Source organism: Montipora foliosa, chromosome 4 (genome assembly GCF_036669935.1).
Source record: "Montipora foliosa isolate CH-2021 chromosome 4, ASM3666993v2, whole genome shotgun sequence".
Lineage (NCBI taxonomy): Eukaryota > Metazoa > Cnidaria > Anthozoa > Scleractinia > Acroporidae > Montipora > Montipora foliosa.
In genome coordinates this window covers 8081398-8108457 of record NC_090872.1, presented here as the reverse complement: position 1 = coordinate 8108457, position 27060 = coordinate 8081398, and the positions used below count along the sequence as shown (strand labels likewise).

The following is a 27060-nucleotide window of genomic DNA, read 5'->3' as shown; positions in this document are numbered from 1 at the left end:
TTTTTCATCATCGCTTTCATCAGTTAACATCAAATCATCGTTCAACAGGGCCCACTCCATCTCCATTCTCCTTTTTAACCTCTGCACTTTCTGCCCAAAAAAAAGTGAAAAAACAAAAATACTGTACTTTAATGTTTTCAATCCCGTTTTTTTTTTTCAATGCATACAGTTTATTCTCCCTCCCCAACAACCAAAAGACTCCTAATGTCCAAAATCAACTTGTCTTCCATGGTATAAATCATCTTAAAAGGACAAAACTTCTCTCTGTATTGAGAGCTGGACCATTCCACATCATTATCTTACCACTACTTTTTCTCTTTGAAGGAAAGGTTGGAAACACAGTCTTTTCTGGAGTAGCATTTCTGTGTCCAAAGGCAAAAATAGAGCTTCCTCCCTTGATTGGTGTGTGAATTCCAGTAAGAGGTGGGGCAACTTGTTGCATTTCCTGTTTGAAAAAAACAGACAAGCAAGACATGAATGAAAATTCATGCTACTTGTTTTGCGGATCTCTACCACACAAACTACGTACCCTTGCAAAATGAATTCCCAGTTTTTTTGGTAATTCCCAGGCATTGTATGTGCTCAACCAAACATCAACCAAACCTTGGAATTCCATATTCCAATTACCGTGAAAACGCACACCTTCATTCCTAGAAATTCCTAGGATTTCTTAGGAATTCCTAGAATCACCTCAAAAGGGTAATGCACAGAAATGTGATGACTGATGAATCACACTTCTGGCACTTACATTGTTGCTTCCTCCAAACATCTAGATTTTAGAATCAGTTCCTTCCTACTTTAGAGTTACTTGGGTATAACATACGACTAATAGTTATGAACTCCATTATGGGAAGATATTCACAGAAAGGTCTGAAGAACATGTAATAGAGAGCGAAACAAACCAGCAATTTTTTTTAGGAACGCATGGTTTGAAAGGAGGATATTGGATAAGTCAATAATTATTAAGTCTTAACAGCACTCATCCAGTAGAGAGTAATTTAGCTAGCAATATGACTGTCTTAAGGGCGACCAGATGTTAAAACGGATGTGATAAATCTTGACTATTAGAAGAAACTAGCTAGTCAACAGAGAGATTAGAGATATAACAGCAAACATCGATCTGAAATTTACATTTTATCAAAAATCAAAGAAACCTGTTGTTTTTTCCCTCATTTCTGGCCTGGTAGCTATAAATATGAAGCAACTTCTCAAACAAGGCACAATTAACTTAGATAGAGAGAATATTAATTTTTTTTCTTATGCAAAACAGCAGCCTGCTGTTTGTAGTCTCCTGTTTCACATGGACACAAAAATTATTCTAAAAGGAAAGTATTAAAAAAATAGCTACTTGGCTTAATGAGGGCTTTTCATTGGGAGTTTTCAGATTCAAACAAAGGAAACCCAAAGACCTTTTCCTGAATGTGACTACATTTTCTGTGACTGGTGCTGCAAATTGGTCTCAAATGCATCCATTTAAATGCAAACTGGCCAGTGCTGACATTACTACATTGTCTGTAGTTTATGCTAAACACTTCACACAAAGTGACTCAATCTGTTTATTTTGAGGCTGAGGGTGGATAGCCTGAGTACAGCAACCACCTGTAACCACAAGTGGGGCCTACCGGCCTCTTTCTCGAAGTGTCTGGGAGCATGAACGCCCCCAAACGCCACATTTCAAAAGCAAAATTGATGACAATGTTTAAAGAACTTCACGTTGCCGTTGTCCAAATGAGTATTAATCTTTTGAAACGTTTTATTTTTTTCAATTTAGGGAAAGTTAGTCAACTTTTCTGAGTGAACTAGCCAATACGTTTTGTCGGCTGTTGGCACTTACTGAAACCACTGGTGGCTGAAATGATACTTCTTTGGCATTCAAATATAAGGAGCCCTGCACTAAGTTCATCAGGCACTCATTTGCACTACCCTATTTGGAAATTTGTTCCTCCTAGGCAATTTTAACGTTGAAATCCAAGACAGCATTTCGAACACTCATTAATAATTCATGAGTTATGCAGCCTATCAGGTTTTTGATGAAGCACCATATGGCTGTGCATGGGCTTTAAAAACTGATTTAACACTCCTTGTTATAATCTAAAAGCCTGGTTTCCGTACGATCATCCGGATCATCCCGATTGTCCCAGTCAATGGTTTTCAAATAATGTTCAGAGGCAATCAGGAGTTTTAAGATCAAATTTACATATGGAAACACTACCCATACGATTGCTAACAACCCGGGCGACTGAGACAACCTTGATTGCCCGGATAAAACTCAGTTCTATTCAAGTGATCGAGGTCATCTCAGTCACCCAGGTTGTTAGTGATAAGTCTGGGTAGTGTTTCTATATAATCGTCCTGATCGCCTCTTAATAGTATTTGAAATGACTGGGGTGATCAGGACAATCCGGATGATCCAAATGATCATATCAAAATCAGGCTTTATATAAAGCATACTAATAAGGCATGGCTTGTTTTTCTTCTTTAGTCGTTCAATAAACTCACAGATTATGTGTCATCAGGTCTAAAACCACCTGGCTTCGTCTCATGGTCTTAAGACCTGATAAAACACTCCTGCTCATTTATTAAACTGCACGTAAAGCGCAAAACACAAAACATTACGTAACCCTAAAACATAAAGAAAAAAATGTCCATAAAAAAAAAAAGCGTTTTCACCAACACGGATGAAAGAAAAGAGAGGGGGACAACAATGAAAGGAAATGAAAACTAATGATTAGAGTGCAAGAGTGAGTCAATTTGGGGGCTTGGGAAGACAATGACTTTTACGATTTTTTTTTTCATTAAAGAAGCAACTTGGCATTCATGATGATTGTAAAAGAAGTCTTAACAAAGATAGAAAAACAATAATAATTATTTACCGCTATAATCCTCTCTACTTTTGTTGGTTCATTCACTGAGCATTTATCCTACGTGACCAGAAAAAAGAAAAACAATAACTCGTTAAAAATGATTGGGAAACCAAGGGAATAAATCATTACCATGATCCAAACCTCAGTACACTGCAAATATTAAAAACTCTGAACAAAAAGAAATATAAAGTACAAACCAGCAAAAAGCAGTGAAAGTAGTCAAAGAGACATTAACGCAATAAAATCAACCAGAGAAAGGGATGTAGATCAGATATAATTCAGACAGTGTCTCAGGTAAACAGAAATTTAAAAAGTTCGATTTCTGTTAATTGTCTGGTTCTCTAGAAACAGCTGCCGTACAATGTGTGTAACTGAAACAATCAGCTATCCCTAAAAAGCAAAACTTTACGGCTGTTTGAAAACTACAGGACTCCAATTCAGCGTTACTGTACACGTACGTACATCCTTGGCAAAAGTGATCCAATGACATTTGAAGGAAAATGAGAAACCATCTTAAATGCAGCATGACAAAGAGAAGTTTTATCAACAGCACGCAACAAAGACAGGACTTTGTATCTATGAACATGATGAGCTGCTGTTTCACCTGTCTCTTAATGATAACTGATTCTAATCACTAATGGTCTAGATTTGTGCAGCATTAAAATAATCTTGGTGCCACTGAAAAAAAAAGTTGTTGGACACACTACATCCTGAGGACACAAAATTACAATTAAAGCATCATTTTCCAGTTGATCTTAAAAGCTACCAATATTTCAACAGCATAAAACTTCACTTTCTGGATATTGTCAAAACACTACTTAGAAAGAAAGGAAACGAGAAAAATGTTTTGAAGTGGCTATTTATTCTGCGCTTCTCCTTGATGTCTGTTTGGTGCTCTAACCTTATCTTTAATGCACAGACATCAAATGTACTTCTCAACACTCACCACACTGCGAATAAACTATTTGCCTTAGATGAAAAATTACCTGTCAAATTATAAAACAAGGTTTTTTTTTTTTTGGCTAAAGGCAAAAAACATTGCCTCAGCTTTCTAAGACCTTATCAATATTCTACCTAAAATACTGCAATACGTTTTTAATAAAAGGACTATCATATTTAATACAGATTGCAAGCCATGATATTTTGACACCATGGTTAATAAAACAAAGAAAATGACAGGGAAAATCAAACAAAATTGATTGAAAAGGCTATTAGATCTGAATTTTTTATGAGATCTAAGCCTGCTTAGTTTTCCCAACACGTTATTTCACTGCAAAGTGCATAGGCAATGTAATTATGGCAAGAAACAAAAACCAAACCCCTAACAGCAATGACTAACGCAAATTCAGTTGACTAATCGATACCTTTCAGTTTTTAATCGTATACAGTTCAATTTTCACAAAAGCAAATTTAACCCGGGGCCCACTCTTGTCAGCTGTGTTAGAAGAGCACATTTTCAAATCAGGCAGGAATATGAGTCCTTGTTTGTTATGCTAATCACGATCCCCAAACTTGTAAACTCAACAAAGCGACAATATTCTTGTATAAAACAGTGTTAGAACATGATAATTATTTTTAAAAACGGCGAGATTTAGGCCACTAAACAAAATACTAACTCTGTAAGCGAACTCATTCAAGTGAGATTAGTTACACTACCCTCTTCACCAACAAAACACAAAGTTTCACAAAAAAACACCTGCTTTACTTCAAAACGTCTCCTTCACAGTAACTAACAAAAATATAAATCCTACAAAAATTTACCATCCCTTTTTTTTGTTTTAAATTGGAATTAAATTTTCAGTACACAAGTTTGTTGTTCCTTATGAAAATTATCCAAAGAATAGCAATACTCCCACTTTCAAAGTTCAGCTATTGTGTGGGTGTGTTCTCTTTTAGAATAAGTTACTGGTCATTTCAAATAGTAACCTCCCACACTGAACTTCAACAAAATTGTCTAATGTTTAAATCGGCATGGTTAAACAATTCGACTGTTGTTGACTCTTGTTACCAGAAAAAGGCTACAGATCAAGAGTTTTGCTGTTTTCTGGTTTAACTATAATTATTATAAGAACCATCCCTTATCATGTTAAAAAAATCCACAGGCAAAATCTAAAAAGGGAGACATTATTAATATTGTTGAAAGTGCAAACCATAGCAAACATTTGTGCCGGCTATTTTGAGATGGTAAGCAACAGCTAACAAAAACAACAATTGTCCCATTTTACTATGACAGAGGACAGTTATTGAATGGCTGGGGATGTTCTAGGCCTATTAATAACAGACCAAATTTTAACTAAATTATTGTGTACCTGTAAAAATTATTCTCCTGTGAGTCAATGTACAACTACTTCATATTTTACAGGCATCACTGAAGACTAGTTGTAGCGTATTCGAAAGCAAGAGTGAGAAAATAGCCTTCCAATTACTACAGGAACTGATAACCTATTGGCTCAGTTGGTTGAGCATTGGATCACCTGGCTGGAGGCACAGGGACACCAAAGAACACACAACACAGTAAGTTATATTCGAAAAGTAAGGGGCCTGGTATTCACAGTGACAGTGTTGTGGTCCAAAACATAGACCTCTTTCATAATGGTGGCCAAATAAAATATTCTTTTGTTTTAATGCTAATACATGTAAGCCTTTCTGGCCTCGCTATGACGAGCACATTTAACAAGGAATATTTATTTCAAAATGATGGCAGTAGGTCTAATTAACATAAAATTACAAAACGATGTAAAGGTGGTTCGCACAGTAATCTGGAGTAATTACTTTGGTCGCCACAGTAATTGGAAGTAGCTTTTGTAAAGTCGAAGGTACTGAATGAAGACCTATTCTTTAGTGATTAGCAGCTGGTGTAATAATGACATTCAACACATGAGAGTTTGCTCGTATGCTGTAAGCTGTTGTGACAAAATGCATCAATACATACATCACTTGGACTCTGTCCTACACAACAAATTGCCTTTAACGTCATTCTTCACAAAAGCAAGTCTTGCTGTTTTAGTCCTCACTCCACAAAAAGCATGTGGAGGGTCCCAATAATTTATCATATAATTCTGTTTCAGCTGTGGTTATCAATCAGTACTGTTACAATTTGCAAATTTTACTGGTTAATTAAGACATTACTCCATAGAGTATTTATTACAGAGTCCTTCAAGATGATTAAATTATACACAAAAATAAAATTGCAACAGAGAGCAATAACAATATAAGTTGACTAATAACGATTAAATTGACAAGGAACTACAATGTATCTTGTTTGAAAGAGAATAGGAAGGCAGACGAAACCATTATTTTCAAGTGGGAGTTTTTGTGAGAACACACAAAAACACAGCATAGAAGATAATCAAAGGAGAACTGTGAAGAAGTCATGAATACATTGCTTGTTCTGTTGCGATCAGTTGCTTTCTGATCTTGCTAGGAAATAATTCCTGAATTCAAGTTTGATTTTTATCCACAAAAAAATGTGTTATCATTGGCAGGCTACTCCAGGTCATTTTCATATAGCCGAAGAGTCCTCAACTATGTAAACAGCTACGAATGCATCATTTTGCGATAAGTAAAAACAAGGATTGTGTCCAAAACTTTTCAACCCTTCACAAAATCTGGAACGGATCATGAAACATGCTGTATTTAGTTGCATTTTATAGATGCAAAAGAGCCAGGTAAAAACAATCGCCAGCCGGTGTTTTCGGCTCTTTTAAACTTTTTACTAGGTTGTGAAAAGCCTATGAAGTACCAGAGGATGGCCATTTAGAGTGAAATTGTGTTTGATTCTTTTCTTTCTTCTGACGTATTACGTTGAGGCATTATCCATTTGAATTAAACAGCTGAGTAGGTGACAAATTGGCATATCTTGAAAAAAAATGATAACAGTTGTTTACTTGTCAATTAGTTTACATCTGAGTGAGTGACATATTTGCATATTCTGACCCCTAACCACAGTCGTGGATACGCTTTGTGTATCCACAGCTGAAAATGTTTTCCGCTTAACTACACTTTTGTCCTCAACAGTACTCATGACCGTATGTCAGGAACAAATCGCATTAACTTTTAACAGGGTTGCATGCATCACGATATAGGAATTTCTCACCTCTGCTGATGCTGTAGTTATATTCCTGTGAAAACAAACACACAGTCATTAAGGGAAACTTTACAGGGCCAGTACCAAAATGACAATCCTTTCACAAGATCAACTGGTAACCCAAGCTAGAAAGTAATCAATTCAATCTAATAATTCCCCACAAATGAAATTAGCAATACCGGTAAATCCAATTACCGGCACTAACTTTCAGTTGCCCTTGTTCACGAAAATGAATACATGTACTTTGGCCAAAGCTGAAAAGGGAAATGAAATTTATACCCCCTCCTGAAGATCAACTGATAAAAAGGAAACTACTGAGCAGGAGTTTTCAAGTGTTGTCAAGTGTCGATAGACAGTGCGTCCATTATTCCTGTCTGGGAATTGATTATCCTCTTAAATGTTGGGTTCAACTCAGTGAAAAACATTAATATTATTAAAATGCCAAATTTTTTTTGCAGAAGATACAGGTGGAGCAACAAATTCCAAAGTCCTCATTACTTCTGGGCAATCAGTTAAAAGAGTTATCTGTTTTAAGTAAGTAAAGAGTAGCTAATTGGGATAACAAGAAATATCCACAGGATCTGCAGTACATGGAATCCCTTGATCAAATTTGCCTCAATCTCGAAATTCTACCTTATGACGCAACTTGAAAGATTCTTGAATTAAAAACAAAAAAAAGCTAGCTAATCTTACATTCTTTCAAGCATTAACAGAATTGTAAAAAGTGGAAGACTGAAAACAAGAATAGCAACCTATTTTGTTCTTTTTGTGAGTTACTTGTACAGAGGCACAAGTCTTCAAAACAGTCCTCTAATTTGAATAACACTGAAAAAATGTATGTAAACTTTAAAGAGGAAAACCCCCCAAAACTTGTGAAATAAGAGTCAGCTGGCTAATGGACTAATTAGGAAGTGATAGATCTCAATACAGTACACAGGAAATTCCACTTAAATGCTTCAAAACCAAGGATTTTAAGAGGAAGGGTTATGGTCATGCCTTGGGCTATCCAAGTAGCTTCATGTTTGGCCACTGCACCATACTACATGTACAAACAAGTCTATAGCTCCTAGTTTTTCTGAAGTAAATGTGTTTTCCCTCTCGTGCAATATCAACCGAATAGGAGAGCAGATAATTGTTATTTGCCATGACCATCTCACTAAGTCAGAGGTATTTTCAAAATGGGGAAAATTGAACTAGAGTGCATTAATTAACATTGCAGGTAAGAGAAAATTAATTTCCAAGGATAGTCTTTCTATAGAAATTATTGGCTTTGACAACTACCAACTGAAACTGTCTTCCAGTAGGGGGAGAGAAGGGATGGCTAAGTGGTTTTATTAAAAACTGAACTACGGGTATCAGATTTCCAGCATTCTCATTGGCTAGCCGAACACAGGATATCAGTTCATATACCTGCTGTACCTAATATGGTCAAGGAACACATCAGCAATAAAGCAAGCTGAAAACGTTTTTGCAGCTCTGAGAAAAAATGGCAGACAAAAGCCGTTTTGGACTGGAATAAACTGAGGCAAAAAATCAATGCTTTAGTTGACAATACTATCCATGGGAACACCATGGAGTTTTTAATCAAACAATTATAATTATTCTACTTGGGCTTGCTGGATATAAAATGATTATAACCAACTCGTCATTATCACTTCATATCCAGCGTGCCCTCGTAGGATAATAATTATTGTTAAATAGCACTGGCATAGTACCAATGAGGCCCAGGGTTCGATTCTGGGCTCTTTGGCATATGTGAGTTAAGTTTGTTGTTGGTTCTTTACTCTGCTCCGAGAGGTTTTTCTGGTGGTTCTCCAGTTTTCCCCTCTCCTCATAAACCAACATCTCAAAATTCCAATTCGATTGGACACAGGACCTCCCTGAAAACCAATTTCGGGTGAGTGGAGCTTCCAGGGTAATTATTACCAGACATGTATAGATCCAGGTTTCAACTTTGGGGGTCCTCTGGACCCCTTCTTGAAAAATTTGGTGGTACATTAATATTCAAAAAGAGTTAATTTCCTCTTAATTGCTGCTACAGTAACCTTTCAGATTTATAAATTGCACCAAAACGAAGTCTTTAATATCCCTCCCCTCAAATATGTCCTAAAAATAAAAATGATCAATTTCTTTGAAACTGCTATGCCCGTTGATTCATTGATCAAAATTGAGATTATGTGCTATCAAAGCTCCATCAATCACATCTGAAAACATCTCAAGGAAACCGTTCGATGTAGGAACTGTTGGTTCCAGTTGACAACCACAACCAACCAAAAAAGAGAACTGAATCAATTTTCCGTAAAAGAGCGTCATTTATTTTAACAGCACTTGCAGTTTAATTTGGGAACAAAAGAGTACACAAGATAAGTGATTCAAATTGTTGGCCCGTGACTTCGCCATGGCCAATGTTAATATTGAACTTGAATAACTTCAAGTTTCATGTTAAACACATTACTTTTAACACGAACTCCAAAAAAGTTGCATAATAATTTGCAAACAGACGAATTACCTGCAAAACAAGATCCGAGATTATAACAGGTGTGCATCCGGATTTAATATAAACACTGGGTCACACAAAACAAAAATTTAATATACTTCACAGTTGGGTTCTCTGTCATTTCGCTCACAATAAACAAACTAATGCTTGAAATTCACTTGAAAAGCATGCAACAACCTAAACTTCTACTGAAATGTCATTGGCAGATCGAGAGTGTCGCCTGAAAAACTGCTCAGATAACGTCACATGACACGTGGAAATTCAAACGCAAGAATTTAACTCCTCAAGCTGGACATAATCGTTGACATGATGAAATCATTTGCCTCCATAGTGAGAAATGGGCATGTTCAATTTCATTGTGAAATAAGCCGTTTGAACACATATTTTTCCTGGCATTTGTAATTTGCATAAACATTCAATTTTTTTCTGCGTCCAACTGGACCCTTTGTTCTATAGAGTGTTTTCACACGATGTCACAGCGGCCATGTTGGTGTACCTAAACAATGGAAAGGCGGCCATGTTGGTGTACCCAACTAATCCTTCAGGAATTCAGCTCTATTATCATGTAAACGTTTTCTTTTGTTTCAGTGAAAAAACAAGATTACTGATCAGGTGAGTGAAAACACTCTATATTCTGTGAATCCAAAGAAAAACTAGTGTGTCCAAGGACGCAATGACACACTCTGGCAGCATGTGCATGCATGAACACAGCTGGACATATCAACAAAGACGAGATACAAAAATATTTACCTTTCAGGCAGGCGGATTTTAGGTGGTTTGCTTTTGTTACTTGTAATGGATTTGACAACTGTTCCCTTCAGAACTTCACCACTCTCCACTTCATTTTTAGGCTTGCTCTTTTCATCTTTTTCCTCTTTTATCTTGAGCTTAGTCATTTCCCTCACTTTCTCTTCTCCTTGCAATGATTTCACGGAACCATTAACAACTGCTTTTGATTCAGTCTTCTTTTTATCTACTTTAGACACCTCAGCAAGAGGTGGGGATTTTAACTGCGACAGTGTGGAACTCTTAGGTGCACTATGACTCTCTTGAGTTTTTGCAACGAAAGGAGACTTCACTTTATCATGTCCAGAGCTGTTTGACAGCACTCCATTAAATTTCTGAGTTTTTATCCCATTCTGCTCACTACGTTTCTGAAGTCTTGCCTGATAATTGGATAATAAGGATGCAGTCTTAGCTTTCTTTACGTCACTAGGACTTAGTGAATCTTTGTTTTTTGAGTTAAACTGGAACTTCTGATCACCATCCACTGGTGTCTGTGGAAGTCTGGGAATGCCATAAAGTTGGTTTTGGTTTTGCAATACTGTCACCACAGATTCGTAAGTACCCAATGTGGCCTGTCAAGAAATCAAGACACAGCATGTGACAAATTGTGAACACACGGAGTGCTACAAACAGCAAAACTGTACCGCATGGCGAACAATTTGTGCCGTTAATTATCTGTATTCCAAGACACAAGCGATGTTGAAGTTGGGCACAAGAGCAAGGGGACACTTCATGACATTTATTGAATTCTGCCTGCATCTTAATTATGGGCATATCTGGACACATCTGTTTACATAATATTGTACACCCAAAATATTAAAATTAATATGATGAAACCCACAAAGCAACCTCTACTATTTTATTTAGCATTAGATACATAATTTGATTTTTTTTATATCAAGCAATTTGCTGATTTTACCCAGGTTGACTAGAAAAAGTAAAAACCGAAGTTATATAAAACAGAAATTTAAAAAGTACAAAAGTTTTGACTTGTCTTTGTACAGAAACCCCACCCATTACATTTCAGGGAACCTTGCTCCCAAGTATTCAAGTATCCTGTACCTATGACACTGCTACTTCCACTGGTCCTTAAGACCTGAAGTTTCTTTTGTTATTGGGGCTAGATGCACTTTGTATCATCTATTGTTTCATTTTCCAATCACAGACCCCCAATATATATATATATTTTTTAAACGTAAAAAGATTAACTGTTCCATGAAAAGTTCAGAGTGATCCAAGTGGGCACCCAAATAACGATTCTCAAAGTTGCATGTTATTCTCCACTTTTTGAAAGTTCTATTAGAAATGATCTGAGTACAAGTAGGCATTGTACAATACAACGTTGAGAAATTGCAAATAAGGAAATTATAACATTGTTAGACCTTCGTGATTTTCAATTTTTCAATGTTATATTGTACAGTCTCTACTTGTCCTAAGACTATATCTCATAATAATTATGGACATGTAAAATTACTCTAATTTGAATAATAATAATAATAATAATAATAATAATAATAATAATAATAATAATAATTACAGTACTGTAATTTTATAGCACACATCCACACAAGTCTTGAATCATCACGGATGACCCCCAAACAGCAAATATGGGTTCCCATGATGTTGCTAATTGCATATTTCAAGTCAACACCTTTGAGTTCATCTCCAGCATTCACCCTCACCTGAATTCTCTGCTGCAAAAGATCTTCTGCAGATGGTTGAACCTGGCAACCAATGAAAAGGAACAATCACAACACTGACAATTTCCACAGTTATGGTTAGTGAGGCTCTATTTTTTACTTAACTAACAATTCTATTCATGAAAAAAAACAAGCTCTACACAAAGGCCTAAGTTTGCTTGGTCTCAATCTACATACCTGTACTGGTAAATCAAGAATTAGCATGTCTACCGTTGACGAGAAGACAACACCACAAAGGCTACCATACTAAACCAACAATGGTAGCAAACTGCTTTGCTAGGGTTTTAAAAGCTTAAATAAAATAATTACACCTAAGAGGGCTAAGCAGGCAAGATGCAAGGGCAAAGATCACATGAAAAAGACAGTACCAATGGTCATAATCAGACAATGCCTACCCCCCATAAACACACATAACACCGCCAGAGTCTGCCGTTACTTCGTTGAGTTTCCCAACAAAGGGGGCTGCCTCCAAAAAAAGCCCCGATAATATGGGGTAACAAGACCCTTGAATAAAGGAAGACATTCAGGGTTATTAGGATATAGGTATCACAGCCATGCATGTGATTAGTTCAGTAAAATTATTAGTGAAGTAAAACTACAAAACATACCCTCCTTGGTTCTTCAAACTTGGGAATGTCAGCATTGCTCTAGATTAATATGGGGGGAAACAAAGGCTAAATTAAGGGTGTAGTGTATGATCAACGATTAATGTACAAAACTGCATGTACGAAGAATTGATTGAAAACCGAAGACACCTTTAATGGATGCCAAGATTTAATGCCTTTAAAAAACACAACTTTATAAATCTTACTGACCAAAATAGCTCCTTGACTATTCATGATTTAGAAAGCTCTGTCACATGTGGGGTGGGGTTATAAGTGTCAAACAAACTCCACTTTTATTATTGTATATACCAAGGAAACTCAAGATGAAAAAGGACAGTAACATTTCTTAACATTAGCAAAAGCTTCTCAAAGTTTGTTTGGTACAAATGAGCCATCTTTACCTCTGGGTAATACATTTTTGTACCCAATAAAACTATTTTACAATCATAAATAATTGTAACAGTAAGGCTTGCATATGTCTAGCATTAATCAATTTTTCCCAATCAAATTTCAAACCTTTTGCATGCGATATTTAATAATCGAATGTAAAAATTAGAGGGGTTAGAGAACCCAGCAATTCAGAAAGCCATGTGTAATGATTTTTTTGTGTGCTCCACACAACAAGACCCAAGGACAAGAGTTCCATAAGAAGGATACCACAGATGCATTTCTTTCCGCGGTTCCAATGGCATAATTCCAACCAAACACCATCAACTAAATTTTGGAAGGTAATGATCAGAACAGTCCACAAGTTCTTTTCTTTACCAAAACTTCGCTATCCACTGGAGTAAAATAATAACTTTGACATTGTGTCATCTTGCGTTGATAACCTCTAAATAAACGTCATTACGATAAAGTGCTTAATGGAGGGGACAAGTAGTTTTTGACTGGTTAACCCCTTGACTCCACAGAGACCCCAGGACACCCGCAGTTCACCCCCAGTTGACGAGTAAAATCATCTGGCATTAGACGGAGTAAAAACTGTAACGTTAAGTCTCACTGCCAGGAGTCAATGGGTTTAAGTCTGTTCCAGGCACATAAAAGGATGTGCTCTTCTTAGGTTACATCATTAAAGGGGCTAGGTCACGCTATTTTAGGTACTTTTGTTTAATTTTGTTAATTATAAGCTCTAAACGTCAAACTGACATAGCAAGAGTATTTCATTTGCAAAATCACAGCCACATAACAACTGAGAATGATTTTCCAGCTGTGTAAATGACATTTCGATACAGGCAGATATAAATTTGAAAAAAGGTGGGCCGACGTTTTTCAAATTTACCCAAATTCAATCCATTTCAATCCTCTCCAGTTTTGTCCATCCATGTCCCTTCTTGGCTTCCCTGTGTTTTGTTAGAGTTCTTCTATAGTTTTGAACAGTTATTTTGATATTTTAGTTAATTCTATGACCATTCGATCAGTGCTGAAATTGCCTACAATTGCATGACCTAGCCCCTTTAAATTAAGGACTGCTTGCCAACCACAACTTGTTTTATCAACTTCTATTTTTATTTTTTTATTTTTTAATCAACTTACTGATGCCTGTGGTGCCAGTTTAGCTCGGCGGCGTCTTTCTTCTTCTCTCTCTCGTTCATGAATCGCCAGTCTAAAATTTTATTCAAACACCAAATAAAGAACACCATTACAATAATTTTTAGGGAGCCAATTACTCTAGTCAATGATCATCCCTTCTTGCAATATAAACAACAATTCTGAAGTGTGTGGCAAAATGCAGTATGGCCAACATAGACAACTGGGCATTGTTCAAGATCATGTACAATCCTTGATGATTGCCACACATTTTACACACTAAACTTTGACTTTCAGACAACATCATCGCCACAGCAGGGGTGACAAATGGTAAAATCCAAGACTCGCTGAGATCCTTGTTTGCCAATCCCAGACCAAGACCAAAACATGCAAGACTTCACACTGACATAAATGCAATATAAATGAGATTTCAAGACTCTGCAAAGGTTGTCAAGATTTTGAAATCGGATGAAAAATTTGCGAGCGCCAAGATTTTGGAGGTACCATTTGCCATTCCTAGCAGTCATTATTACATCCTTGTATGACCTCAGAGAAGGCAAACCAGCAAAAATTAATTAGCTAAAAAGGGCAGACCAGTATAACCAGAGATAAAAACCTTATTGAAAGATTGCGACTGATTGAATCTCCCTAAAGTATGATGCCACAGGCAACACAACCAAGGTCACAGATGAAGTTGCCAATCATTACCACTTTGTGTGCCAAGTCCACAAATGTTAACTTCCTTGAAATCGATAATCACCAATGATATGTACACAGTTTGAAGTTGGAAGTCTTCAGCAAGCAAATTTGAGTTTAACACAAGTGAAATCTATTAATTCTCAATCGCAGGAGTCAATGGAACCCAACATTGAGCGATAGATAATCTAACATTCTTCACATGTGAATTCAACACAGTTAAAATCAAAACTAGTGACGTACATGTAGTATATGGAGATTATCTTCACAAACATACCGATTGGTTTTCACTTCCATAGTGTTTGAAAATCTCAGGAACAATAGTAATTATTATGATTACAAATTTATTTCCTATGGTCTTCAATGTTCTGCTATTTATTCCAGATCGGGATTAACCTTACCTCCAGGTATCTCGTACTTGTAAGTTAAACTATAGCTGTAAGTCAACTTTATCAAGAGGCAGATTACCAAAATGAAGGCTCTAAGCTTTTCCCGCAAGAGCCAAATGGCTACAAATGGATTGTATTACATTAATTAAAAACAAAACAAGAACTTATCATCATATCTTTTTTGAGATTGTTACTGGGTTAAAAAATGCAATGCCATTATTAAAGTGCTAAAATATTTACTCAGCAGAATACAGATACAATGAAATGTACTTTTTAGTACTGTATGGCATTTTGACAAACCCAGACAGTATCATGCACGACAGAAAAGCTTAAATGAAAATCAAAGACATCAGACAACCATTTTCTCACAATATCACCATATAAAAAAAAAAAAAAATTCAGTTCTAGACGTTATTGGAAAATCACTTTTTCACTTTTCTTAAGTTCAATCTGGGTCACAAAATAAAATGGTTTAATTAAAAGGTATGAAGGTGTGAAGAAAGGGCCCTTTTTCTAATTACTTATTTATTTATTTTTCAGGACATGTTAAATTCTATTTATAAACTTCTGACCACTGAAGGCAAAAAGGTTGGGGACATGAAACATAACACACAACTCCTGCCATCAAACACTACCCATCTTAAAAACCGTCTCCTTCAGAAATTGAAGACACTGTATATTACGTATCTTTAGATTTTCATCATGTTTTCTGAAAATACTTTTGAAATCAGCTGAGGATATTAATAGCATCACCTGATAACTTTAATACCACACATTAATAATGTATGTGGAACATACGTAATAATAATTTGTTTTGACTGGTTACAAACAAATGAATTACGTTACAGGTGCTCTAGAATAAGATAGAAATTTCTTCATTTGAATTTAATTAATCTAAACCTATGACCTCAACAAACATGGTGGTCCGAGGGAGATAACAGACAATAATGTTACATATGCAAAGCAAGGCCTGTTTAAGTTTAACATAATGAAATATTGGTATCTTCTAGACAGCCAAACAACAACCAAGAAAATTAAATTAAATGAATATACATGTACATTGGAAAGCACATAAAAGAAACCATACAAAAATAATATTATTAAAATCCCCTTTCAACAACAGCAGAAGATAGCAACCAGCAACATTTGATTCCATAAACAGCAAATACATGTAAGAGCATTGAAGTCACTATTGCTTAGTTACCCTCCGTGGACATATGAAAATACATAACCAAAAATAGACTTTGTTCCAGCAGAAATCAGCCTCTTCAACTCAAGGATTATATGTGGAAATTGATGAAAAATTTATAAAATATTTGTCAAAATGTCTTCCTCTGATCACAAAACTACAACTGGTAAGCAACACAGAAAACATAACATGTCATCCAAGCCTAACGTTTTTAGAGAAAAAAATAAATTTACTTTATACAGATTGTTAGAGACCTTTAGATCGGAGGATGAGGACAACTAAGAGTACAAGTTTTTCCTAGTGAACATGCAAATAAGGTTTGGAGGCCTACATTTTTCTAAGCGTGCATGCTCAGAACAGAAAGTCGTCCTCGTCCTCCGATCTAAAAGGTCCCTATTGTGATTCTGTGATTGCCATTTTAAAACCAATTCAAATCTGTCATTAATCTTGCTTTAGGACAAAAAGAAAAACCTCATAGGTTCATGAACAACAGACATGTTTTGCAATTTTACCATTTTGGTTTTTCTTAAAGAAGATAAAAATTGCCGCACCTGTCAATGCTGTCAGTACATTGGTTCAAAATGAATTTATACAGCAATCAGCTGTACTGAAAAGAAAATTTACAAACTTTTGTAACTGCAGAAATTGAATTGGAATGCACTTGTGATTAAACGAAGAGAAATCTTACAATGGTAAAACTAAACTATAACTAATTACAAATTGGAATAAAGAATAATTAGAACAACAAGCATGATGTTCTCTGAAAAGATTTCAATGTGAGCTACATCTTGAAAAGGAGCACTTAAAACATTATAAGCTAGTAGGTCATTTTATTGAAGATGTTGACTAGAAGTAACGCCGAATCCAATCGATTGCGGTTTGGGTATGTTTCTAAAATAAAAATATTTCCATTCCGAAACCCAGGAAGTTGGAATAATTGATTGTGAATCAATAATTCTTGGTAATAGCGTTAAATGTTTCCTGCCAGCACTAGCAATATCTGTTCTAATAAAAAATAAACCAAAGAAAAGTTGGGGGAGACATTCAAGATACCCAATTCAGGTTCGATAAATAATGGATTTGGTAAAAATATTTTAAAACACGACATCTTTGTCGGAAGTTTGCCCGCCCGAGCCGATGGCAACATCTGTCCAAACTTCTCAATGCGAGATTTAAAACCAAACGCGACCAAACGTGCGAAGTGAAAAGGGCATGATCATGATTATGTTAATTTTAATTCAAAAAGGAGATTTAGGTACTCTTGTTCTTTTCTCTATTAACCATATCCAGAATTCTATCGACAGTTGAGAAACTGGCTAAAGTCCACTACGATGGAGTAAAGTGGAAAGGATTTAATCGATTGCTTGTCAAAGCATGATCATAAACAATTTTCGTTTTAGACGTAACCATTCTCACGGTTCGGATTAAAGCTGAAGGCCTTGATCATGAAAGATTCTGAATCGCTTCGAAAATGTTAACTGGGCATTTTGGCTTTCTGCCTTTGAACCGAAGGTGACCAACACTTCCGATTTCATAAACACCTTAGAGAATGTTGTCTTCCTTTCTCGATGGGATATGAAATTACAGAATAGTATAATATAAAATCGTTCTCCTGTGTGCCGTAGTTGATATTAGTCTCAAGAATAACTTGTTTCAGTAGATGATCGCAAGCCACAAACAAAACTCGCTGATCGTTTAAACCCCAATCAATAACAAGAAAATCAACCATTTTAGTTACGTGTTGTACCGATCGAAATTGTCGACTTTAAGAAATTATTTTGGGCGCCTACGTGACGTTTGGAATGGACAGCAATGACACAATAAAATTCGAAACAAGACATCTAAGCGAAAACAAGACACCAAAAATTGATCGCTCTGCCAAGTTTTGTCTGCGATACTGTCACCGTGTCTCCGAGCTTAACGTTTAAGATATCCGAAATTTTCAGGTTGGAAAATTCTTTTTTTTCCCCTTAGCTGCAGAGACCCATAGAGACTGAGGGGGCGGTAGAGAAGCGAACGCGGAATGGAGACGTTAATTTCTAAAGTGTTTTCAGACGAATCCTTAATTCTCGACGCCATTGAAGACACGACTATAGCAATGGCAATTGACCTTTTTTATAGAAAAAATCAGTGGAATGCTTTCGCGTAACATGGTACTGAAACTCCCGTAAATTGTGGTGTACCTTGGCGCGCCATATTAAGATTATAAAGATTGAATGTGTTCAGACAGAGAACGAACTTTATAGCAAATGTATTCTTCTGCTACTCACCCCGAAGCCATTCTTGTACTTCCCAGAGTAGTGGCCCTGTCACTGCGGCTGACAGCACGGACAACAAAACTGGAAATCCGAGGAAAGCGAGCAACGGGGCTCAATATTAAGAAATTTCACCAGTCTACGAAAGAACATCAACACTATTGTATGGTCGACAAGACAAGAGACCAACGCCACGCGTGATACAGTAAAAGGCTGAACAAGAAAGGAGGTGATTCCTCGGGTAATTCGAGAGGAAGTCAGCGTCTTAAAGCCTCGCTCTTTGATGCCTACATGTTCGATAGCCCGACAAACAAAACCAGTTGAGAATTGAGGAGTCCCTCATCCGCTAAAAAATCTCGAGATTTCGGGCAGCTGTGTGACGCAGGATCAGACCCCACGTGATCTCAACAACACATCTCCGGTGCTTCCATTGGTCACAGTACCTGCCAATCAACCCGCTAAATAGATAGCACCGGAAATGGGGGCTTCCCTGTACAGAAAATCCGGATGTCCGCGAAAACTCACTTTTCTGAGGATTTGGCACAAAAAAGTACATAGAAAGAAACTATTTTCTGTTTCTGATTCAGAAGTTCCCATTAGCTTCCCATTATTTATTTTTTAGTCCACAATAAGGATTTAACAATAAAAGAGAATTCCAATCGCGTGATCGACCTTCACATACGGCAACAATGCTTCTTCGTCTTTGCGTAAAATGAAATTCGTGATCCGTTTCGCCAATCTAATTTATTCCGATTTTGGAAATTGATATCGGCGCTTTTTTTAGCTTGTCTCTTCTGAATAAAGTTAAAAGGAGGAGTATTAAAATTAAAATCTGTTATCGCTTTGTCCACTTGAATCACATTTCCTTTCCCATGCTTTTCAGTTCATATTAAAACATAACATTACCCACAAATATTGAAATTAACGCCCACATAAGGACAAATGCAAATTTGCTGGTTTTTACGTACATTTTTGATATTTTGGGCGAGTAGAGCGAACGTTCTTTACTTAAATAGTTAAAAATAACTCTTTCGCGTCAAAGCATCGTAATAACAGATGATGGTCAACGTAGATATCGTTTACACGTAAAATTAATTTCATATTCATAAAATTCACACATTCGTGTACCGATAGGTTGATAATGGCGGAAATGGCACTCTTTTTTTAAAAAAACCCAGCCATTTGTGAATCAAGTATTAAAATCTGATAGCAGTGGCGAAATGTGCAGACCTTTTTCAAACATGATCCCCACTTACCCACGATCCTGCTAAAAACTGATGAAAATTCCGAACGGTACAGTACTGAAAATGTTTGGCAGTCGGGTGTAAGGTGCCCAAACGCGATATTTTCGTAAGTTGTGTCATATCGTGTAGTTTTACGGCGGTTAACAGTTACACGCGTACACGGGCCCATCAAGGACTTTTTCTTCATATTTCGAAAGTAAAATATCAAAAGTTTCCACAACGATACTCCTGTTTTCTTGGTGCCAGTTGAATCATTTGATTGGCGGCCACCTAAATTTTATTTCGGAATATGAAAAAATGTCGTCGAGTGTTACTTATAACCGCTGTGAGCATTAACATTTTTTTAGGATGCCTGCTAAGGGGGAGAATACCGTAAATAGCATTTCAGTTTACTTGAATTATTCTCGAACGCAAATTCTTCTTGGGGTACCTTGCCTCAAACATTCGCTTTTGAGAAACTGTACATACTGTAGGTGCGATACCTAAATAGCAAATGAAATAATCAGGAGATCATGGGAGTCGATTCCTGGCCATCATAGATATGTAAATGTTCAAAAATCCTAGCAGTCAAGTACACTAAATTATGTCAGTTTTAGTACACCGGGTGCTTACCATGTACTGGCCAAAAAAATCCGGAAATTTTGGTTCGAGGTCATACGGAAAGGCAATTCTTTCGAAAATCTTTTCGGAAATTATGGGTAACCTCCAGTGGTAGTCCACTTTTTTCCGTTCTGAACGAAATTCGGGACATTCGCTTACCATTAGCGAGGATTGTTCCGTTTCCAGGTCTTTTCTCGTGATTTTCGGGACGGAATGTGGAGTGGAGTACTAAATGGTAAGCCATTCTCATCCGGTTGGTCAATATATAAATTCGGAAAAAAATTTTATCCGGAATTTTTGGCTAAATGTTAAGCACCCACGACCTTTCGGTTGACTGGATGAAAGCGTATCAAGAGTCCATTACCCAATGTCAGGTTTGTCCCCATCAGGATCAGAAAAGTGTCAATTTTAAATTGACAGGGTGAAATGGTTGTGCGCAGGGGTGGTATGTTGAAATTTGTTTTTTTCCAAGTGCGCGTGCCCAGAGCGTAAACTCTTAACTCGTGCGGTCCATTCTCGTTCCCAGCGCCTTGGATCGACCCAAGGCTCTGGGAAACTCTATCAAGGAGAACATGCGCCGTAAGGTTCTTGTAGCCAAAAATTGGCTATTTGAAACTTTACTTACGGCGCCTGCTCACTCCTCGTGCTAACATGAATGCACCAATTAGAGCCGCGTTTGATTTTTCTTCACGAAAACTCTTCTCTCCCTCAGTCAAGAGAAGAGCTTTGGGGTCGAGATTGTCGTGCGGTCGCTAATCACAGTCTTTGCTTTCATGGTAAGAACTGCTGCACAATATTGATAGCACTCGCTCGGCTTACACTAATGTGGCCTGGGATTGATTACCGCACAAGATGTCATTAACTTACCAGAAAAATCATCAAAGTTCTCCAATGAAAAAAAAGTTACTGCCAACAAATTAAATTTTAAGCATATGCCAGGTTCTATAGTGACTTTCACTCTTTGCCTTATTGAAGGTAATTTGTTTTTGACTGAAGCGAATTCAACTTTATCTACCCAGCTATGTGGTTCTCCTCATGTTGAGGGTCTGTTGAAAAAGAGCTCAATTTTAATTCCGGAAAATAATTCCTTTTTCAAAGTACTTCCCAAAATTCTGAGGATATGAACTACGTTGAAATTGTTGACAAAAGAAAGGAAAGTGAAGATAAAATCGAATAAAATGGTTTTGCAAAATGAAAGTTGGAAAATCTAGGGAGCGAAATGGAATTTGTAAATGCTCCCAATATGATGCGTAAATGCTTATGTTAGTAAAAACGATTTAACTTACATGGAATTGAATCTGAAATCTAATTAATTTTTGACCACTCAGAAAATCAATTATCGCGTTCGAGAAATAACGCACAATTTTCGGGACAGTTCGATTACGTAAGACCACCCACACGTCGCCAAGAAAGCTCTGGTTGATTCAAGACAGAAAAATAATTAACCGCTCTACAGGAACAACTTGCGTTTTAATTAAAACTGAAACACTCAATCCCTAGCACAGCTAACGCTTTTCTGACAATTCTCCGTATTTCCCGTATTCATCTCAAGGAAGCAACATATCTTTCATCCAAACTATTCTTTCGCATCGTTTTCATGAAAACAACAATAACGAAATTCTCCAGCTCTTTTTACGTTTTCATTTTCAAAACTTTTCGTTTTCGACTGTCCACACTAAACCTGGAGAATCGTTGTCGTATGACTCCACTATTTAAATCGTTTGAAAAGTCTTCGTCTCCGGTCGCGTCTATGGTGTGTTTTAATGAGTAGTGGGGATAACAGACCGCATAACAGAGGCGAAAAAGAATTAAAAATATACATTTAAAAAGCAAAAAACACATCAGTGTGGATTCGCCGATAAATGCCCGCAGCAGCAGTTCTCTAGTTTAGTTTACTCCCCTCTGATCTGTCTGTTTCAACAGTTTTAAATGCACGTACCTACAGGGAAGTACTTAAAAGAATTCCAGAGAAACCAACGACTTCAACCATGTCAAGTGATACAAGGCCAATTAAAAGAAGACAACTATTAAAGTCACAAATTTAAATCTAGCTTGAAGGTAGGCTCTCTTTTCGCGGGGCGAGAAAGAAAGATCGGGAACTGGAGAACTCTGGCCATAAATCTTGAGCATGTCTAGCCACAAAGCACAGTCATCGAGCAATGAAAACATGGGTTGTGGCTGCACACAGGCAACCGAAAACGTCGACTCTTAATATACCGCTCTTAGGGCCGATTTACACGGTACGACTTTGTCGCATGCGACAACGGCTTACGACAGGCCCACGACATGTTTTACGATTGTTGTGTACGTCAGAAAAAATGTCGTAGCATTTTAAAACATGTTTTAAAACGCTGCGACAATCGTAAGTCATGTCGTAGGCCTTTCGTGAGCTTGTCGCATGCGACAAAATCGTATCGTGTAAGGGCCGATTTACACGGTACGATTTTGTCGCATGCGACATCGGCTTACGACAGGCCCACGACATGATTTACGATTGTTGTGTACGTCAGAAAAAATGTCGTAGCATTTTAAAACATGTTTTAAGACGCTGGGACAATCGTAAGTCATGTCGTAGGCCTGTCGTGAGCTTGTCGCATGCGACAAAATCGTATCGTGTAAATCGGCCCTAAATCGGCCCTTAAGATGACAACCGCTGATGCGGTTTCCGTCTAGCTTGCTCACGAGAACATTTAACACTCAGGAAACTTGGGTTGCCAGGAAAAGGGATCACGTTAACAATATCAACACTGAATCTTACCATACATGAGACAACAGCAACAGTCCATCTAACTGTCAGTAGCATCCCACGTGAACGCTATCATTATGCGTTTTTTTTTTTTGGATTGGTAAATGGTATCGAACCGCACAAGACAAGACAGACAGTCCACAAAGTTTAATCAACTTGCGACTTTATTTCAGGGTGCTGCGAGAGTTGTGAAGCCTTTTGGCACTGAAGTGGTGAGAAAGGCAAACAGTAATCCGGGAAGCAAAACAAAATTTGCGCAGGACACTTCAAGATTTCACTAAATAACATACTATTAACCTACACGTAGTTAATTTCTATGTGTTCTTCTCTCAATAAACTCAATGCTAAATTCCTGCTAGCAAAAACCGAAGCGAACGGAGGCTACAAATTTATATTCTCGCAAAGGTTAACCGTAAGAATTGAATAAATTCGTTGTTATTTACCGATACAGCTACACATGAAGCACTGGCCTGCGTTGCAGACGTATTTCCGGTTATACAAACGATAACCGGAAATACGTCTGCAACGCAGAAGGGCATTCGTGTGAATGTTTTTGACTCCGTTGTGTAAAGAAATTCCTCTAGAACCCAGATTGCTATGATCAAACATAAAGCAAAATAATAATAATAATAATAATAATAATAATAATAATAATAATAATATTAATGGTATATTTATTTTTAATAATATAGAGTGCTGACATGAGGATGTAATCACGTTTTAACCCAGCCTTGCACTTTGCGGAAAATTACAAAACAATGAGGTACTTAAACTCATTGTGTTAAAAAAGGATTGCAGAAGGACGGAAATTCTTCTCTATTTATGCATATATGGTCACCAGTGTTGCGAAATTTTTGAGCAAATATTTCATTTGATTTGTTCTGCTATTTCGGGTTGTTATTGATGTAAACAGAATTGTTTAAATGCATTTTCCTAGAGCTTTGTCATTATATCGACTTATTTTAATTCAAAATTACAGATTTGTTCAAGGGATGACGCTAAGGGAAAACATTACCTCCCGGGCAAAATAACGATCTGTGTATAATTTAAATTCTACTCTATTTTACACTAACTTTTTGCGACTTCAAAAAAAAAACCGCTGGTGGAGACTCGAGTATGGCTCCTCTGACATCAGCGTGGCTCGGTATTTTGGAGAATGATGAAAATTATCTCTTCGTTGCTACTTAACTTAAGCTTACAGTTACTTGAAAACATGTGTAATTTCACTCACCGTGTCTCCTGAACCAGATATTTGTGATTCATTCTGTGTTGTTCCTCTTCATTTTTGAGCTCTTCCAAACGGGTAGAATGACTTATTTCCAATGGCACGTAGACTTTCTAAACAATAGATGACGACGTGCCTCCGTTTTGCACAATACCTGACCGCAAGAAATCTGAAACGAATTGGTTGTCAAGGTTATATGATCTTATCTGTACTCCTACCTGCTGCAGCACACATTATTCTCGGCTGCACATCCAAAATCACTAACACGAAGGAAAAGAGACTTTTTTCTGAATCCCGTTATATGTTTTAATATGAACACACAAGCCCTCCAAGTTTAATTAGTTTTGACGGCAGTTTACAATATAAATAAGGAAGAAGGCACTTATACATTGTACCCCCAAGTATTTTACACAAAACAGGAAAGATAGCGAGATGTATGATTTACACAAACCGCATCTTTATAGTGTTCTTCTAAACAACTGATTTTGCCCAAGAGTTCAAAACAGACCGGGCTCGGCTGTTACACCTCATAGAATGCTACTTTCCTGAGTTTTCCTAGCCTGTGTACATCCTCCTGAGGAGGCGGATGTACACAGGCTAAAGTCTACTAAGGCACGTTTGCTTTAGCTGATATTGATTGGATCAAGAGGTATCTTTTCACTCAAATTAATGTCATGGTCACGCAATGACCATCTAAAAAAAACAACTCACAATACAAAGTCCGCCGCAGAAAGCGCCGAAAGGGTAGCATAATTTATACGTTTGGATTTTAGGATTCCATCCACAGAGTCAAAACGTAAGAATCAATTTGAACAGAATCGCTGGAAAGTTCTGCTCCCTACTTGGATACACTTGAATGGATACACTTGCGGGTTCCATCCACAAACCCTATATTGCTCAAAATAGCACCACAGAAAAGTACTGCTTACCAGTTCACCATATTTGTCATAAGTTTTAAAGGTCACTGCAAGACTTCTTTCACGGACTCGAATCACGTGAGGATCTGTTGTTGTCTAGAATGGCTTTAAAGATGAGTACTTAACTCAGTGATCAGCTTCAATGATGATTGAGCTGCCTAAGCGCTAGAGTTCGTAAACGTTAAACCAAAAAATCTAGGATTCTCAGAATATGTGCACAAAAAAAAGAAAAATAAAAAATAATAAAAGCAGCATAAGTGGGCTGATACTGGCAGCACATGCGAAGGCGCACGTCTAGTGGCGAACAGCGCTTGCACACTGGGACAACAACGGGAAGGTTCAATTAACGCAGTTAATATCTTCTGCCCTCAGGATGGTCAATCGCTAGACTTCAAGCATCGCAAAACGGATCTGACCTGTTCCGGCTTGTAGCACACACTTGCACGAATTTCAGTCGCCGGTGTAAACATTCTGACCGTATAGATTTGCATGTGACTGAAAGGTTCCTTTTTCGAAACAGCGAAAGAAGAGAGCAGTGAAGTGAAAGCATTGAAAAATGGAAGAAGTAAGGAACAAAACGAAAAAGTCATGACTACTTTCAAATAAATTTGCTTTAGTAGCGGATTACGTAACCTCTAAGTGCAAGGTATGTATTTCAATGCCGAACAAAAACATCGACGACTGCTTCAAGAAAATCCTTTAAAAATATAACCTTGCGATATTCAAATGATTTCAAGTTATTCGAGGTGTTGTATAGCAACTATTCAGCAAAATGTTTCGGAAAGCGTTCAAGTTTAGAGAGAGAATTCAAAGTTTACCATCGGCTTCTTTCGTCCTAGCCTGCGAGTACAGCCCACTCAAATCGCCCCAGATGCTCGCAATGTGCTACTTTCGTCCTCTCTCGAACCACAAACTTCGTTGCAAGAAAGACTGAGACAGCGAGAAAATGTACCCTCACAAAACGGTCTTAGCTATCACTTAACCTACTGTTTTCTGAGTGTTACCAATTTTACGATGTAGTGGCAACAAAGACGTAATTAATGATCATTAACTTGGAGTTGAGTATCGATGACGTCAATTATCATACGGTTTTGCTCGGCGCCGCAGTTTGCAAGAAGCAAAACAAATGCACCCTGTGAGAAACAAAACATTTTTAAAGTCACTGTTTGATATTCAGCAAGGTTTTTGAGTAAAAAACAAGATTTAATTACGGCAAAGGCCGATATAGTTACGTATTACAGAGTAATTCGTTCATTAGAGCTTCATCATGCAAGTTGCCATGTAGCCACTTATGTTTGAAAAAAAAAAGTCTCCTTTTTTCAAACTTCGACAGCCACGATCCACTCGAGCCATTTGGTCGTCTTATAATTCTCGAGATGCATAATCCGTCTGGGATAAAGTTGGGCGTCTTTTTAATGAATGAACTAATTAACTTTATTTTAGGGCAAAGGGGCACTAATTCGGGGACATTCGGTACAGAAATCGGTACACTCGGTACAGAAATCGGTACACTCGGTACAGAAATCGGTACACTCGGTACAAAAATCGGTACACTCGGTACAGAAATCGGTACACTCGGTACAGAAATCGGTACACTCGGTACAGAAATCGGTACACTCGGTACAAAAATCGGTACACTCGGTACAGAAATCGGTACACTCGGTACAGAAATCGGTACACTCGGTACAGAAATCAATGAACGCATATCAAATCGTAGGTTACCCGGAGAAAAG

At 37.3% G+C, this 27060-nt stretch overlaps 1 protein-coding gene across 3 annotated transcripts; it reads right to left on the bottom strand.

Moving 5' to 3' along the window:
- LOC137999709 (AF4/FMR2 family member 3-like) lies at positions 1-26360 on the bottom strand. Of its 3 annotated transcripts, XM_068845568.1 has the most exons (11): positions 26146-26360; positions 25340-25432; positions 24417-24579; positions 14073-14142; positions 12543-12581; positions 11917-11958; positions 10199-10806; positions 6961-6985; positions 2874-2921; positions 304-445; positions 1-90 (listed from the first exon to the last, which is right to left on the bottom strand). In XM_068845568.1, exons 3-11 carry the CDS (start codon positions 24446-24448, stop codon positions 35-37), a joined length of 1062 nt encoding a protein of 353 aa, XP_068701669.1. In that variant the 5' UTR covers positions 24449-24579; positions 25340-25432; positions 26146-26360; the 3' UTR covers positions 1-34. The 3 variants fall into 3 exon arrangements, with proteins under 3 accessions (XP_068701669.1, XP_068701668.1, XP_068701670.1); XM_068845567.1 differs by lacking the exon at positions 25340-25432; XM_068845569.1 differs by lacking the exons at positions 24417-24579; positions 25340-25432; positions 26146-26360 and adding an exon at positions 18611-18972.
- Between the last annotated feature and the right edge of the window lie 700 nt (positions 26361-27060).